This window comes from Pteropus vampyrus, unplaced genomic scaffold, assembly GCF_000151845.1.
Source record: "Pteropus vampyrus isolate Shadow unplaced genomic scaffold, Pvam_2.0 Scaffold134, whole genome shotgun sequence".
NCBI classification, from domain to species: domain Eukaryota; kingdom Metazoa; phylum Chordata; class Mammalia; order Chiroptera; family Pteropodidae; genus Pteropus; species Pteropus vampyrus.
This window is the reverse complement of record NW_011888915.1, coordinates 696,739-711,761: the sequence shown is the minus strand read 5'-3', so window position 1 is coordinate 711,761 and position 15,023 is coordinate 696,739. Positions and strand designations below refer to the sequence as shown.

The window sequence follows — 15,023 nt, the reverse complement described above, 5'->3', positions numbered from 1 at the left end:
CTGAAACTAGAACCACACCCCCAGTTAATTTGTTCTTTTGTTGTACATGTTATGTGTGTATGCACACACACAGGCATGGATATAAATTATCAAGAGTTCTCTTGAGAAACGGGACTATAAATATCTAAATTCAGCCAACTATCAGTGATCTAAATGTCAAACAGCCTTGATATTCTTTGGCAAATAATCCACTGTCTTGCATGTACTGTCTCTGGCACAGCTATTAGAATGTGAGGTAATATTCCTTTTTATTCCATGTGTATTATCTTTTTTTAAAGTTTAATTTTGTTTTTAAATCTCAATTTTAAGCTCAGTTTTATAAAAGCACTCTTATCTAAAAGCTTAGCCTATTGGGGAAGGGAGAGGAGGGAGACTGAAAGCTACATGATCGAAAAGGAAGAACTGATGCATTGTTCCTTAAGGTCAAGAACTCTGACAGCTTTTGTCTTAATATACATCAGCCTATCAATCTTCATCATGACTTCTAGAAAAGTAACTGCTATTGATCCATTATCCCAGAACACTTTACATTAGCTTCAAGTTACATTTATGTCTCAATCAAGAGTTGAGGTTGTTACTAGAAAAGGACATATAACCTGGAGGACATGACAGTTCATAATATAAGATCTCAAGCCTTCATGAGCTATCTACATGAATCATACACACTTCTATTTGTGTGTAATTATATCTATGTGAGACCAGTCGGCAATTACTTACAGATCTTTAAAAATAACTTATTATGTTTACTTAGGAAGTTTATTTATTCTAATTACATTAGCTCAATTTTATTCCTCCAATTACAATTAAATCTTTCATTTAAGGAATGGATAAGAAACTAAGAAAAAAAGAATAATACCAACATCTAAGGAAAATGAGGAGGACCATATAGTCTCCATCGCAGTACAGATTAAATGGGAAAATAACAAGACAAGAAACAATATACTTGATTAAAAAATACTCCCACTGCAATTCATAAGGATTAATCATAATTACTGCCATTCCTTTCTAAAACACCAAACATTTTCAATTCATTAACATTAGGATTCATGAAGGCGAGGAGAAAAATAACAAAATCAAAGCCATTTGTTCTTCATGCATTGAATTTAAGATCAAGGCAGTCTTTAATTAAAGATGATTTTTTAAGTTTCTAAAAATGGATAGGAGAAATTAAGTTTCGGGTCTAACCTGAGTTGGTGACAGCCATTTGCCACTAAGTGTGAATGAAGGTGGGGAAGAGGATGGATAATCTGGTGGCAGTTCAAAGTTCAGCACAAGTGGAGGCAGAAAGCAAATGGTGTATTCAAAGCCACTATTCTGGAGACACTCATTTGAATTGCCTGAACCAAAAACAAAGATTAGAAAGGATCAGTTGGTCAGCACTTGAGTGAGTGTCCATTATTGTTGAGCGGTGCTCAAGAAAGACTTAATGCTTTAGCTGAGGGGATAAAAACCTTCTCCAAAGCACTTTCTATTCCCTAATTTTAACTTCGTAGCCACCACCTTTAAAAAAAATTTTGTAAGCCCTTTAAAAATCTGCTAAGCACCATGAAATTTATAATGAAGATACACAACTTATTCTTATATACACTTTTAAGTACAATTCCTAACACTATTGAGTAAGTAATAGACAACATTTTCTTTTGTTGTTGTTTTACAGTAGATGATTAAAGACACAATCTAGAGAAAAGGATGTTTATTTCTATCAAAGAACCATGACTTACTTAGACCACTATGAGCCAACTACCCATGAATCATAGTTGGGAAAATCTGTGCCAACACAATGATCTCAGGCTTGAGGGCAAGATACCGCACACAACACTCTCACAATCAAAGTTCCATTTTAAATCATCACACTTAACTTCCTTTTCTCAATGCCTTTATAGTAGAAACATTTGAGAAAGTGTGCATCAAAGTCTTCTGTAAATATCTGTATCAAAAGCAGTTTTTTGTTTTGTTTTTTTCCTGAAGCAAAGGGTCACAGAGTAACAATACACATCACATGTTTATGGTAGTTTAAATGATTCTGGAAACCAAACAGTATTAACAACCGCCATGGTACTTTAAAGCTTCCTAAGAGTTTTCATACACATTATTTCATTTTCTCTTTTACTATCTATTTAACAGCCAATGACTCATGGCTGATAAACTGCTACTTAGAAGATTAGGAAGCATGGAATATGAAGGATAATATTCCAAATTCATTAGTCAAAACTCGGAATCAAACTGAAAACTGTTTAACTCCCAGTCCAATTTTCATTTAAAACAAAAACATGCATTAAATCTATAATAACACCATCACTAATGCCTATAAACATAAGGTGATAATTTAGGTTTCACTAAGAAATTGAGAATAACCTTTATTTAGAAAAAAATCTGTTTAAGAGAATTTTATTAACTAACCGCTCACAAATATCTTGAAATTTTGTGGCACGTCCAAATAGATCCTGGTTTCTCCACCTTGGACAGACTCTGCTTTTCTAAATTCATCTCCATCATAAATACTCGCCAGAGCCAGCAATTCATCCTCCTGAGCTTCTCGGTCTTCTGACGACATTTAATTTTCTGAGGATCTGAAGATAATCATTCAAATCAGTTAAGAATAGAAAAGACAGTTTGGAAAAGTCTAGTGGCCCCAAGAAAAAACAAAGTTCCTCCCGAACAAGTACAAAGTCAATCAATACTCTCACTTTTCTGCTAAACTAAAAAATGACAGGCATGTCAAAGTTGTGCAATAGTAGCAGCCTTTTTTCCAAAAAGAATGATTGCAATGCTTCTAATTGCTGATTTTATCAGTTAACTATGACTGATTAAAGGGAGAAAAACACTTTAAAAAATTTTTTGAAAGGACAAATCACAAATTACTTCAGTTGTCCACTAAACCTAGCAAAGTGTCTTGCCCACAAAAGGAGTTAAAGTATATTTGATATACTTTTTAAAAATAAATGAATTTTTAAAATCCACAGGAATCTCTAGGGCAGGTTTTCTCAACCTCAGCACTACTGACATTTTGGAACAAATCTTTGTTGTGGGAGGCTGTTTTGTGCAGTATAGGATGTGTAACAGCATCCCTGGTTTCAATCCATCAGATGCCAATAGTGTCCCTTTCCCTCAAAAGTTGTGACAATCAAAATTATCTTCAGACATAGCCAAATGGCCTAAGGGAGGGGGAAGGGCCAAAATTGCTCCTAGGGGAGAATATTCTGTTCTAGAAAATGTTATGGGGACACACACTGTATAAGAGAGTTAAATAACTGAGGAAGCAACAAAATAACATTAAAATTTTGAAATAATATCAGATTTTGTCAAACCAATTTTAAGATTTACCATTCTTTCTGGTAACACAAATACACTATAATCAAAGTGTGAATCAATGCTTGTTAATCACAGCAACTGAAAGACGCATCACAATTTCAGATAATTTAAATGTGAAAATGTAATGAGAATCTATAAAAATTACTTGTTTGACTATAATTGCATTGCGAATACACTTCCTTTTGATTGAAATCGTTTTTAAATTGAAATGTACAAAACTGAAAAGTTAGGACATGATTTTTCACACTATAAAAGGTGACACTACAAAATTTAGACATATTCATTTAAAATTATTCCACTTTCAAAAAAATAAGTTTTTCCAGTTGATAATGGTTCTGCTTATGCTGCTTCCCTATCTAAGATACAGTGACATGTTTCATTTGAGGTCAATTAGTACCTGTTAATAACCACCAGAAGAAAAATATATTAATACGACAGTCTATTTCAGTTCAGTCTGGAATTCACGCAAATTCCATTTATTCTCCCACCAGTGATGAGACTGCTGAAGTTGGATAAGAAGCCAAGATGTGGAACTCATATTAGATATACTATAGAAATCCTGCCATCTGCAAAAAAAAGAAAAAAAAGAAAAAAAAAACACATAAAAGGTGGTGTTAGACGCCTCTCCAAATTTAAATTCTGAATTCCTGTTATCGCTACTTGCTACTTAAGTCAAACACATCCGAACGCTAGTCTGTCTTAATCTACAGCTACATATTACTCTCCTAGGACAGCTTAACTGAGCCACATGGTAAAGGGCATTTGCATGTCCCCAACACTGAGAGGTTTTCTTATCTGTCTTCAGCCCTAGGAGCTGAGAAGGAAAGTCAAGGTCATGAGAAGACAGCAAGCACACCACACCCCAAACAAACATCTTCTTGGGTTTGTTTTTGTTTCTCCTTTCCTCTTCTGCTGCTTCTATTCCTTTATTTCCTAATCCTCTCCAGCTTTTCCGCTCACCTACTAATGAATTAATTCTGCCAGGGACACTCCATGTTAGGTTAATTTAAGCATGATAGCTGGATGTTAAAAAACAAAACAACTCATGCATGCATGCACACGCAAACTTTTATGTTCTGTTCTAAATGCTTTAGAGCCAGGCTTCTGAACTGGGAGTGAGGGGGAAGAAGAAGGGGGACCCATAGAAGGATTATGGAGAATCCTATGAACACCCTGAAAGTACATGCAAAATTATTATATAATAAACCATAATTTTAAAATCAGAGTTCCAGGTATGTGACTCTTAAATACGCTAAAAATAAAATTCAGATTCAATTTATATTTATTGAGCACCCACTATGTATTATTAGGTCCTTTCGCGTTACCTTATTTAATCTTAAACAGTTTTACCAGATGTAGTACCTGGTGATAACATAATTAAGCTTTCTGTTTCTTCTAGTTTAAACATTTCTAACTGGGGTGAGAAATGAATTTATAGTTTCTGGATTTAGGTTAGTGTTCTCTATCTTGTCTGCACATTAGAATCGCCTGAACAATTAAATCAGGTATCAGTAGCTATCCAAGCTGTCCAGATAACTCTAATGTGCTGCCAGGATAGAGCAGCTCTACTCCAAGTAGTATTTCCCATCAAGTTCTTCATGACCTACCCCAACAGAACTCAGCTTCTGAAACTGCCATGGGGGTCCCAGTGCCTTAATTCAAGTCGTTGACCTACATTTCCCTCTGATTCTACCCACTCGGCCTAAAGTCCCAACTCCAAAACCCCTACTCCATGTAGAAATTTCTAATTAGACCTCATGCTTGTCTTTAAAAATCCAGCAAACTTTTGTTACTGTAACTTTCCTAAGACACTGTCATATCCTACCTTGCATTACAGTAGTTTATGAACTTGTACTTCCTCTCATACCATTAATTAGTTCCTTAGGAGCCAGCATCAAATCTTTTGCATGTGTATTGTTCTCAGCATCTAGTAGTAACCTGCATTAGACACTGGAAAAAATTAGAAGTGAACTGGGGTGGGATGCAGCATGCTGAAATGGAGTGTCAGAATCATAAGGTTCAGTAACTGGTCAGTCACATCCAACTAGAAGCAGGAGGTTGGTTTGGTAATGACAACAACAAGAACAGTTAATTACACTTGGTGCACTCTTACCATGTGCAAGCCCTTTAAATGCATTAACTCCTGTTAGATTCCCACAACCCACGAAGCAAGTTCTACTATTTCTATTACACAGATTAGGAAAAAAAAGACAATTTAAGTCCTCTTCCGGCCCAAGGTCACACAGCTAATATATAACTAAATATGGATTCAGACGATCCTATTCCTGTAATACGGGAACGAATATAAACCCCAGCGCCATCAGACTAGAGATAATTCAAGTTTAATATTAGTTTTGGAAAGCCGGAAACCGCTACGCCGGCGAGGGAAACCCCTCCTCCGCTGGGTTTCCCTGCGGCCTGGAAAAATCCTACTCATTCTCCCAGGCCACACCTTACGGACTCCAGCCCTGGGGTCAGCCCTGGCTCCGGGATCAGCACGCCGTCGCCAGGGTCTCCACTGCTCACCACCTGGCATGTTGAGTGAAGTCTGTGCGACTCACCTACAAACCGGAGGATAGGCCCAAGCCTAGCTACCTGCCCCAGCGCCAGGACACAGAGGACGCTGGGCGGCCGGGTGCGGTCCCAAAGGAGCGGACTGGACCCTCCCTTTCCTCCTCTGAGCGCCCTGGGGAGTTTTAGCCGGGCCGGGCTGGGGGCTCCCCGTCCCAGGTTTGGAGGGGTTGAGGCCCACTGGGCAGTCCCGGCCCGGCCGCACTCGCTGACTCGTGCGCCCGGAGCGCGGTCCCCACCGTACCTTCCGGCCGCCCCACTGTGCCGGGCCGGAAAGTTCCGCCCTCCGCCCTAGCCCCGGGTCCCCTCACCGCCACTCGCGAGCCCAGCTCCGAGACGCCGGACTCAACCTGCGCACCGCCTCTTCCGTCTTAGGACCTGTCAGCTGAACTAGACAAATCCGGCTTCGGCGGCCCCGGCTTTGCGCAGCCGCCGTGTCCGTCCGGGCACCTCGACGGCCCCCCGCAGGCCAAAGGTAGCGCTACAGGCGGGACCACAGTCACCGCCTCCCACCGTTCGGCAAACTTAAGTATTCTGCCTCTGGAAAAGTTGATACAAAGGCAGATCTGAGACCGCGGGCCCAGGATTTAGAATTATTGCCAGTCCCTAGAGGAGATCGCGAGGCAACGGTCTACCTGGGGCATACACTCCGCCAACAATCTCAGATCTGCTCCTCCAGGTAGACTTAAACAAGCCTCCTCTCCCTCCCTCGAACCCAACTACCTTTTTAAAAATGCTGCCCATCTTTGCAGGCACCTCCACGATGAAAGCATTCACTGTTCGTATTGTAACGGTAATAACTACCACATTTGCTGAGCAGTTAGAATGTTTCAAGCATTGTGCTAAGTGCTTAGCATTTAGGTACACTTTTTATTTTCATAGTAACATTAACATTATGATTTAGGTACTATTTGTTATTCCCACTTTATAAATGAGGAAATTAAAACTCAGGTTTGAGTCTATGGCCATGCCACCCTGAAAAAAACGGGATCCGGCCCGATCTCGGAAGCTAAGCAGGGTCGGGCCTGGTTAGTACTTGGATGGGAGATCACCTAGGAAGACCAGGTGCTGTAGGCGTAAATATTAATAATAAATAAAAATTTTAAAAATAAGAAAAAATTTTAAAATAAGAGATTGTAAGCTGACAAGGTCCTTGCAATCTGTGCAGTCAACCAAGGGTTGCCTCGCCCAAAAATATAAAAAATAAATTAAAAAAAAAAAACAGGTTCAAGAACTGACCAAAAGATACATGATTATTAAGAGGCTTAGAAGGAATTAAAATTATGTTCCGTATCTCATGACATATACAAAAATTAACTCAAAATGGAACAGAGACCTAAATGTAGAGCAAAAACTACAAAACTCTTAGAAGAAAATGTAGGCATAAATATTTGTGAACTTATATTAGGCAATAGTTTCTTAGATATAACACCAAAAGCACAAGCAACAACAGAAAAAATAGATAAATTAGATTCATCAAAATTAAAAACTTTTATGCTTCGATAAAACACTATCAAGACAGTGAAAAGACAAACCATAGGAGAAAATATTTGCAAATCATATATCTGATAAAGGTCTAATACACAAATATGTAAAAAACTGTAACTCAGCAATCAAAAGACAAACAACTCAATTTAAAAATGGGCAAAGGATCTGAATAGATATTTCTCCAAAGATGATATATGAATGGTCAGTAAGCACATGAAAAAGATGCTCAGCATCATCAGTCATCAGGGAAATGCAAATTATAGCTACAAGGATGGCTATATTAGAAAGACAGGTAATAACAAGTGTTGGTGAGGATGTGGAAAAATTGGAACCCTCATATACTGCTGGTGGGAATGTAAAAATAGTACAGCTGCTTTGGGAAACAGTTTGACAGTACCTCAAAGAGTTAAACAGAGTTATAATAAGATCCGGCAATTGTACTCCCAGATATATACCCAAGAGAATTGAAAACATGTTTACACCAAAACTTGTATACAAATGTCCAATTATATCTGTACATATTTACATTTGTATATATCTATCTGTACGTAATGTACACAATAGTGGCAGTATACACAATAGCCAAAAGGTAGAAACAACTCAAATGTCCATCAGTGGATAATTGGATAAACAAAATGTAGTATAACTATACAATGGAATATTATTCAGCTATAAAAAAGAAAGGAGTACTGATACATGCTACAACATAGATGAGCCTTGAAAACATTATGTTAAATGAAAGAAGTCAGATACAATAGGCCACATACTGTATGATTCATTTATAGAAAAATGTCCAGAACAGGCAAATCCGTAGGACAGAAAGTACAGTAGTGGTTGCCAGGGGCTGAGGCAAGAAGAAATGGGAAATGATTGCTAATGAGGATAGGGTTTCTGTGCAGGACGAAAATATTGTGAAATTGATGATGATGGTTGCACAACTTTGTGAATATACTAGAAGCCACGAGATTGTATACTTTTAAAGGGTGAATTTTATGTGAATTATTTCAATTGTTTAGGTGCAAAGCACTGTTCTCAGCATTTAAGTGGGACACTGAAATGTTGGTTCCTACTCCTGGGAACCATCAAACGAATGTGCCTCTAATGATCTAATAAGCTCCTGTGTCCTCATCATATATTTCTCCCCTTAGAAAAGCAACTTGCAGAGCTAGGCCTCAAACCCAAACATACAGTATTCTAAAGATCTTAACCACCACTACCTTCCAGACAATATTGGCTTCAAGGGCTAGCTGCCTGTGTGGCCACAGCGCCTGTGCTCAGGAGGGCCTCAGGCTTAGAAGGGCCCTGCTCTTGGTCTAATGCTCTGCTATGGCCATCTTGAAATTCTTAATTTTCAAACAAGAGGCTCTAAATTTTCATTTTGCACTGGGCTCCACAAATTATGTTGCTGGTTTTGTAACCAAGAGAGAAGAAAGACCAAGTGGGTAAATTGGGGCACTGGAGAGGCTTACTTGGCTACCACGAAGTGAAAACTTTTGAAATGCAAATAATCACTTGTTTTCTGTGCTGTAATCTTGATTATCACAGAGCAGAAACTACTCCTGTAATAAATATCAAAAGGAGAAACACACTCTTAAAAAACGTGAAGGAAGAAGAATCTCTGAAGCCATTCGCTATTGTCATTATTCATTTTTAGCCAAAGGAAATTAAACCAAAACGCATGCAACCCTACCTCAGAGTGCTCAGAGGTAAGATCATGAATCCTGCCAGAGACCTCCCAGATGCAAAAAGTGAGGGGGCCTAAGAACCAGCTCAGAAAATTCTCACAAAGTCAGAGCAGGAGGTAAATTGTGACATCACGTCATGACCTCATGTCAGAGGTCTCAGGATAGAAATAGAAGAGAGAATTTCAAAGCAGTGTTAATAATTTGGATGAATATTCAAAGCAAACTCAATAGAGTCCAGTTTTGAGGTTGGGATTGGATAAAGGGAGTTTTCTAATAAATTTTGTTATTAGACTCCATAAAAATAAGTTTATCTTTGGTTTCATATGCTCAGTCATTTAAATTGAGTTTTCCCTGCATGCCTAGCTCTCTAGTGTGTTAAGCAATTACATGCATTATCTCATTTAAACATCCAGGAACCCAGGACTGAGGTAATTTTGTCTCCCTATTTTACGGATGAAAAAATTGAGGCACTAAGGGGTGAAGTGATTTGATCAGTATCATACAGTGGTGATGTACAGGATTAGGACCAATTCCTTATCAGTCTAATCCTCTCCTGTAGCAATAAGAGAATTGGATTTTTTTGTAACAATACAGATAGAACAAAATAGTTCTAGCCTTAAGAATTAAAACGGAAGGTACCAGGGAAGTTAGGATTAGAGTTTATGACATAGTGATAGGTGAGAATGAGAATACAGAGAAAGAGATCCAACTCAGTGCCCTAGGGACACTAGATGATGGAGTCTAGGGTTAGGAAAGGATGGAGATGTGTGACCTAGACCAGAGGTCAAGACCCAAGCCATTGGGTAGAGAAGCAAGAGTTAGTCACAGAATACATCTGGTACTGTGAGGGGCTAGCGGGCCTTCCATCAATGTCTGTACTTGTTCCCATCCATCACTGTCATTCAATGGGTATCCACAGGCTTTACTGAACTCATCCCACATGCCAAGAGGAGGCACCCTCCTTTTCAATGGCTATCATTCACGAGCACCCCTGAAACAAGCTTTGACACACAGAAGAGCATCAGTGTGGAAAGGAAACTCTGGAAGAGGACTGGACAGTGGTGAGCCCTACCCCAGTTCAGAAGTATCACTGACGTCCTGCTGGTCTCTGGTAATTATGTATTTGCTTACCCTGCAGATCTTAAAAATTTCACTATTATTACATGGAAATATGAAAAAATGGTTATTGTTTAAAACACAGGCTTCCTCCATTAAAAAAATTGGGAGCAACTACACTAAAAGCACTGATAAGTGACTAACAATCAGAGTGCTACTCATGTCCCAGGCCCTGCTCTAAATGCTGTGTATTGACTACATTAAACCTCACAGCAGCCCTGTAACATCTATCATCATCCCTATTTTAAAGCTGAGACTGATCACAGAGAAATTGAGTGACTTGTCACTGGCACACAGATAGTAAATTACCAAGCCGTGCTTTGAACCCAGGCAATTGGAGTCTTGAGTCCACATTGTTAACCCCAAAGCTAAGCTTAAATCAAATTAATATTTTGCTCAAGGAAAGTGGTTAGTGGGGTCTATGAGGAGAAATAACCAGGTGACCTTTGTGACCAGCTTCCCAGTCAGCACAGCTTAAACAGTACCTCAGGTCACCCCAGGGTTATAAAAAAAATAGATTCCTAAAAAGGCTTGAGGTGGCTGACAATTTGAAATGTTTTCTGAGCTTCTGATGCAAGCAAAATTTGATTTACAATAATAGACACAGAATGATCATGTTTATACTTGCAACCCGGCATTTTACTATTATTCCCCTGAATAACAGTGAAGAGTTTTGTAACCCCAAGGTAACATGGCTCTGTAAGAAGGAAAGAAAGGTGAGATTTAGCAGCAGCTGCCATCATAAATCAGTGTGCCACTGCTTCTCTTGGAGCTCCAGGCACAACTCCTGGCTGTCATAAACTTATAAAGGGAAGCCTCATGAGAATTTATGTAAGAGAGGAAGACTCATTCGCCTTCCTGCAGGAACCTTTCTGAAGCAAGGTGAGAATTAGGCTGATTAGACTATGTGAAGAAAGAAAACCGAACCAATGGTTGAGAAGAAGGGAAAATGTGGGTCAACTTCAGCTATTTCCCTTGCCAAAAAAAAATGACCTTGTAAATACAGAAGAACATGCTGAATTCCACCAAATAAATGAGTAACTAACTGGATGACCGAATCAATTAATAAATGAGCGTGATCCAGGCTTCCCCCAAGGTGGTTCTTACAGTGTGAGAACAGTTCGATCCTGGATCACCCAGAAATGCTGAACACATAACAAGGCCAATCAACAGTCAGCTTCTGAATATTCATGCACAGATGATGCTCCCAGTCAATATGTTTGAATTTTGTGTTTACCGATAGATGTTAAAATTCACTGTGCAAACCAAAAAAAAAGAAACCAGAAAAACAGAAACTTGTATTGGGAGCATAATACATTACTTCTGGATAGGGCTGCCAGATAAAAATACTTATACCAAAAAACTTTTCATGGTTTATCTAATTCAAATTTAACTGGGGGCCCTGTATTTTTATTTGCTAAATTTGGCAACCTATTTCTGGGCTAATAACCCTCTGTAGAAGAGAGGGCTGAGAACAGTATCTGGGGGCCATGACCACACTCTGGAGTCTGACGCAAGGAAAACCAAAGGAGGAATCAGAGAAGCAGACAGATGAGTCTGTAGAAACACGGAGAGAGAACCACGTGTGTACGGAGCTTCTCCTGAGCAGTGAAACAGGCCTGAGGAGAGAGGGGTTGGCGACCAGGAGGATGCTAGTAAAAAGGCCCAATGGCTGTAGAGTTTGGCCTTACAAAATTGCTGGTGCTTCTAAGAAGTTTTAACTCAGTGGTTCTCAGTGAGATTGGGGTGGATGGAGATGGGCTGCATGTTGAAATGACCTATAGCGTATCGGAATTGAAACCTGGATGCTGGAAGTAGCCTACTTCCCCATTTTGGGTTGAAAAGGGAAACAGTATATGTGCAACCCTCCTCAACTCAGAATTTACGCGGTCCAGTTTGGGGGCTATAAATTATAAACTTTTCCTTGCATTTTTTCTCAAAACCATGAAGGAAATCCCTGGTTTACAATTCATTTGAAAGTCATTATCTTCAATCTACTTTCTTGCTGTTGTCTAGCACACCTCCTCCATGATTTCCTCAACCTTCAGCAATTCCCCTCCGCCATCTACTTCTCCTTTTATTACAGATCAATTAGACCTCTCTTTCTAGCAAAAAGGTCCAATCGACTTCCCCAACCCTGTCCCAAATGATATGAAAAATGAAGCCTTTTCAAAAGGGGGGAAATGGAACTGGCAATTATAAAATTCTCTCGAGCAGGCTGGGGAACGGAAAAGTATGAAGGTTCTTACCCTGTCCCCGGTATTTTGAAAAAACCTTCCAAGTAATCCTGAGATCTGGCCTCCTTGGTGCCTTAACCCAGACACGAAGCCTTTTTATTTCTTGAAAAGTCCTGTTTATTGGCAAATTTTTCCCTAAAAAGTACATTTTTCTTTCTGCACTGGTTCCAGAAAAAAGTGCCATTGTGTGGGAGTGGATATCTGTCGTCTGTCCCTACAAAGACCACAAATACTGTGCCACCAGCAGGTGATCCTGAAGATTTACCTGAGTCTCCCAGTCAAGATTCCTGGCTAGACTGGCTGTAACCTCAACAAGGTCTTGCTAAAACTAAAAATAAGAAGAGGCAGACTTAGGAGGTCCAATCAACTTCCCAGCTGGAACAGTCTTGAGGATGAAGCTTCTGAGTGTCATCGGAGCTGCCTTGGTACCGACTATGGCAGCTGCTGGGCAAATTCATGAGGAGCCCTGGGAGTGGGCTGCCAGCCCAGCACAACACTAGTCGTGTGGGCATGATCTTAGCCTTCCAGCTGGCCTGTGAGTCCCTCACAGGTCTGGGTCCCACCCTGCTGGTCTGACCTCTCACGGTTCCTGAGGACTTTAGATGCTTTAAAAAGACCCTCTGACTCTCTACCCTTCCCACTTCACCCCATCTTCCTTAGAGTAAAGAACCCAAGTATGGACACTCTCAGTGTTGGTGGTAAGCAAGCCCTCCGAGCACCAATCCCAATTCTGCTTTTTTAAAAAAGTTGCAGACTTGAGGGTGGCTGTCCTCAGCTGTTTCAAATCTATTTCAGAGTACCTCTGCTCCTTCAAACCTATTTTCAAAACTTAGGGTGATGAAGGCTTTCTAGACAAACTCCAGTGACATGACAGCTCCATTTACCCCCTGACAGGTAGCTACCAATGATCAACTGACCCCTGCAGCCAGAGGGAGAGAAAATTATTAAAGGGGACCCCCTTCCCAGAGATAACCAAAAAGTCTGAGGCTTTGTTGGCTGGCTTTGGATTCTTAAAGAGTTATCTTAGCTTCACGTCCCCAATGGGAATAAAACAAACAAACAACAATAAAACCACCTGTGAAACCCAAATTTAAACTCTCTCATGAACTGGGAGTTCATTTTTTACATCCATGGTCCCAGTCAAGGCAACACACATACACACACACACACACACACACACACACACACACACGCACACACACACAGCATACACATATATAACAATGTCCTTGCAAGAATATAAATGTTAACATCTGTAAAATCACGAATTCCATCTTCCTTCTGTGGTCATCGGTTTCCCATTGAGAGACATAATTTTCATCGTGTGTAGCTTCTCACTTTGTGTTCTAAGCAGCACAGGTCTGGAGCTGTGGATATTTGTGAACTCAGGGCACCCACCTCCCTGCCTCTATGCCCTTTTCTCTGCCTTTGGCCACCAGATGGCATTCTGGAGAAATTCTCAGCACCAGAGTTTTCTGCACCAAGTCTCCCCTGCATGACTCTAGATTGGGCTTCCTCCATTTCTCTTTTCTGTTCCCGCGCAATCTGTTTTCCAGAGTGCAGCCAGAGAGGCTGTCTGGAGGGCAAATCTCTGTGATCTTGGGTAACTTACTTAATCCTCTTGGGTAAGTCAACTAATCCTCTATGTTCTGATAGCATGGTTGTGAGGGTGGCATGAGGCGATGCAGGTTGGTGATGCACAGGGAGCCTTGGGAAATGAGCTTTTCTGGACACAGAGGCAGAGAAAAAAGTGGAGAGACAAATGCAAGACCATCCTCGTCATTTGCATGTGAGCCACAAGACCTGGAAAATAATACCAAGTAAAAGAATAGTCCCCCATATTGAGAGTTTTCTCTGTACCAAGCACTGTACTGAGACCTCACATACGTCATCTCATTGAATCCTCACCAGACTCACGAAATGGGTCACAGTCACTCTCTAGAAAAGTGAGGAAACTGAGGCCCAGAGAGGTTAAGTGACTTGCGCAATGTCTCCAAGCTAGTGTTTCGTCTACATTCAGAACCATGCTGTAGGAAATGACTCCATGCTGTGGTTCAACCAGCTTCAGTAAGATGGTTGGGAAACCTCCATAAACAGAAAATGGGGTGAAATGAGAGGGTGTGGGAAAGAAAAGAGAGGGGAAGGGAGGGAGCACAGATAGGGTTTAGCCCAGGGAGGTCCCTCCTACCCCCATCCTAATGGCCACAGACTCCAGGACAACAAGCCTTGATTAGGGTCACTTGTGTCCCAAAAGAGCACCTCCAGCTTCAAGGATTCAGCTGCAAATGCCCATCTAGAGAAAGCTGGACCTTAATTCTCACCACTTCGAATGCTTTACAAACCTCTGTACTAAACCTTGAGGTAGGAGGTAAGCCTGAGAGAAGGCTGGGAGTAGCAAACTGAGGAGAGAACTGAGAAGCAACAGGTTACCTCAAAGGCCGCCCAAACAGACTGCCCGTTTGCATCCTTCCTGGGCCTTGCTTCTGCAAGAAGGGGAATGGGAGAGAGCACACCTTAAAACATCCAGAAGGAGTGTTACAGGGGCCAGCGAGGCAGTTGTTGTTCAGGGACTCCGTCATAAACAGCAGTGGGGAAAGAAGAATTAGAGGAAGAG

General features: G+C 40.6%; 1 protein-coding gene and 1 pseudogene across 7 annotated transcripts in view; one reads left to right on the top strand and one right to left on the bottom strand.

The window, feature by feature from the left end:
• Window positions 1–6,326, bottom strand: part of RNF14 (ring finger protein 14) — a 20,010-nt gene extending 13,684 nt beyond the window's left edge. Inside the window, exons 1-5 of one of the 7 annotated variants that reach the window (XM_011367440.2) lie at window positions 6,195–6,319; window positions 5,138–5,250; window positions 3,710–3,878; window positions 2,401–2,570; window positions 1,186–1,337 (exon numbers count right to left, since the gene is read on the bottom strand). In XM_011367440.2, coding sequence (XP_011365742.1) covers window positions 1,186–1,337; window positions 2,401–2,554 — 306 coding nt within the window. In that variant the 5' untranslated portion in view covers window positions 2,555–2,570; window positions 3,710–3,878; window positions 5,138–5,250; window positions 6,195–6,319. Of the gene's footprint in view, window positions 1–1,185; window positions 1,338–2,400; window positions 2,571–3,709; window positions 3,879–5,137; window positions 5,263–5,873; window positions 6,122–6,194 lie in introns of those variants that run through there. The other 6 variants (XM_011367438.2, XM_011367437.2, XM_011367439.2 and 3 more) reach the window with 6 other exon arrangements.
• A 514-nt stretch (window positions 6,327–6,840) lies between these two features.
• LOC111744400 lies at window positions 6,841–6,960 on the top strand (annotated as a pseudogene).
• Window positions 6,961–15,023: the final 8,063 nt, after the last annotated feature.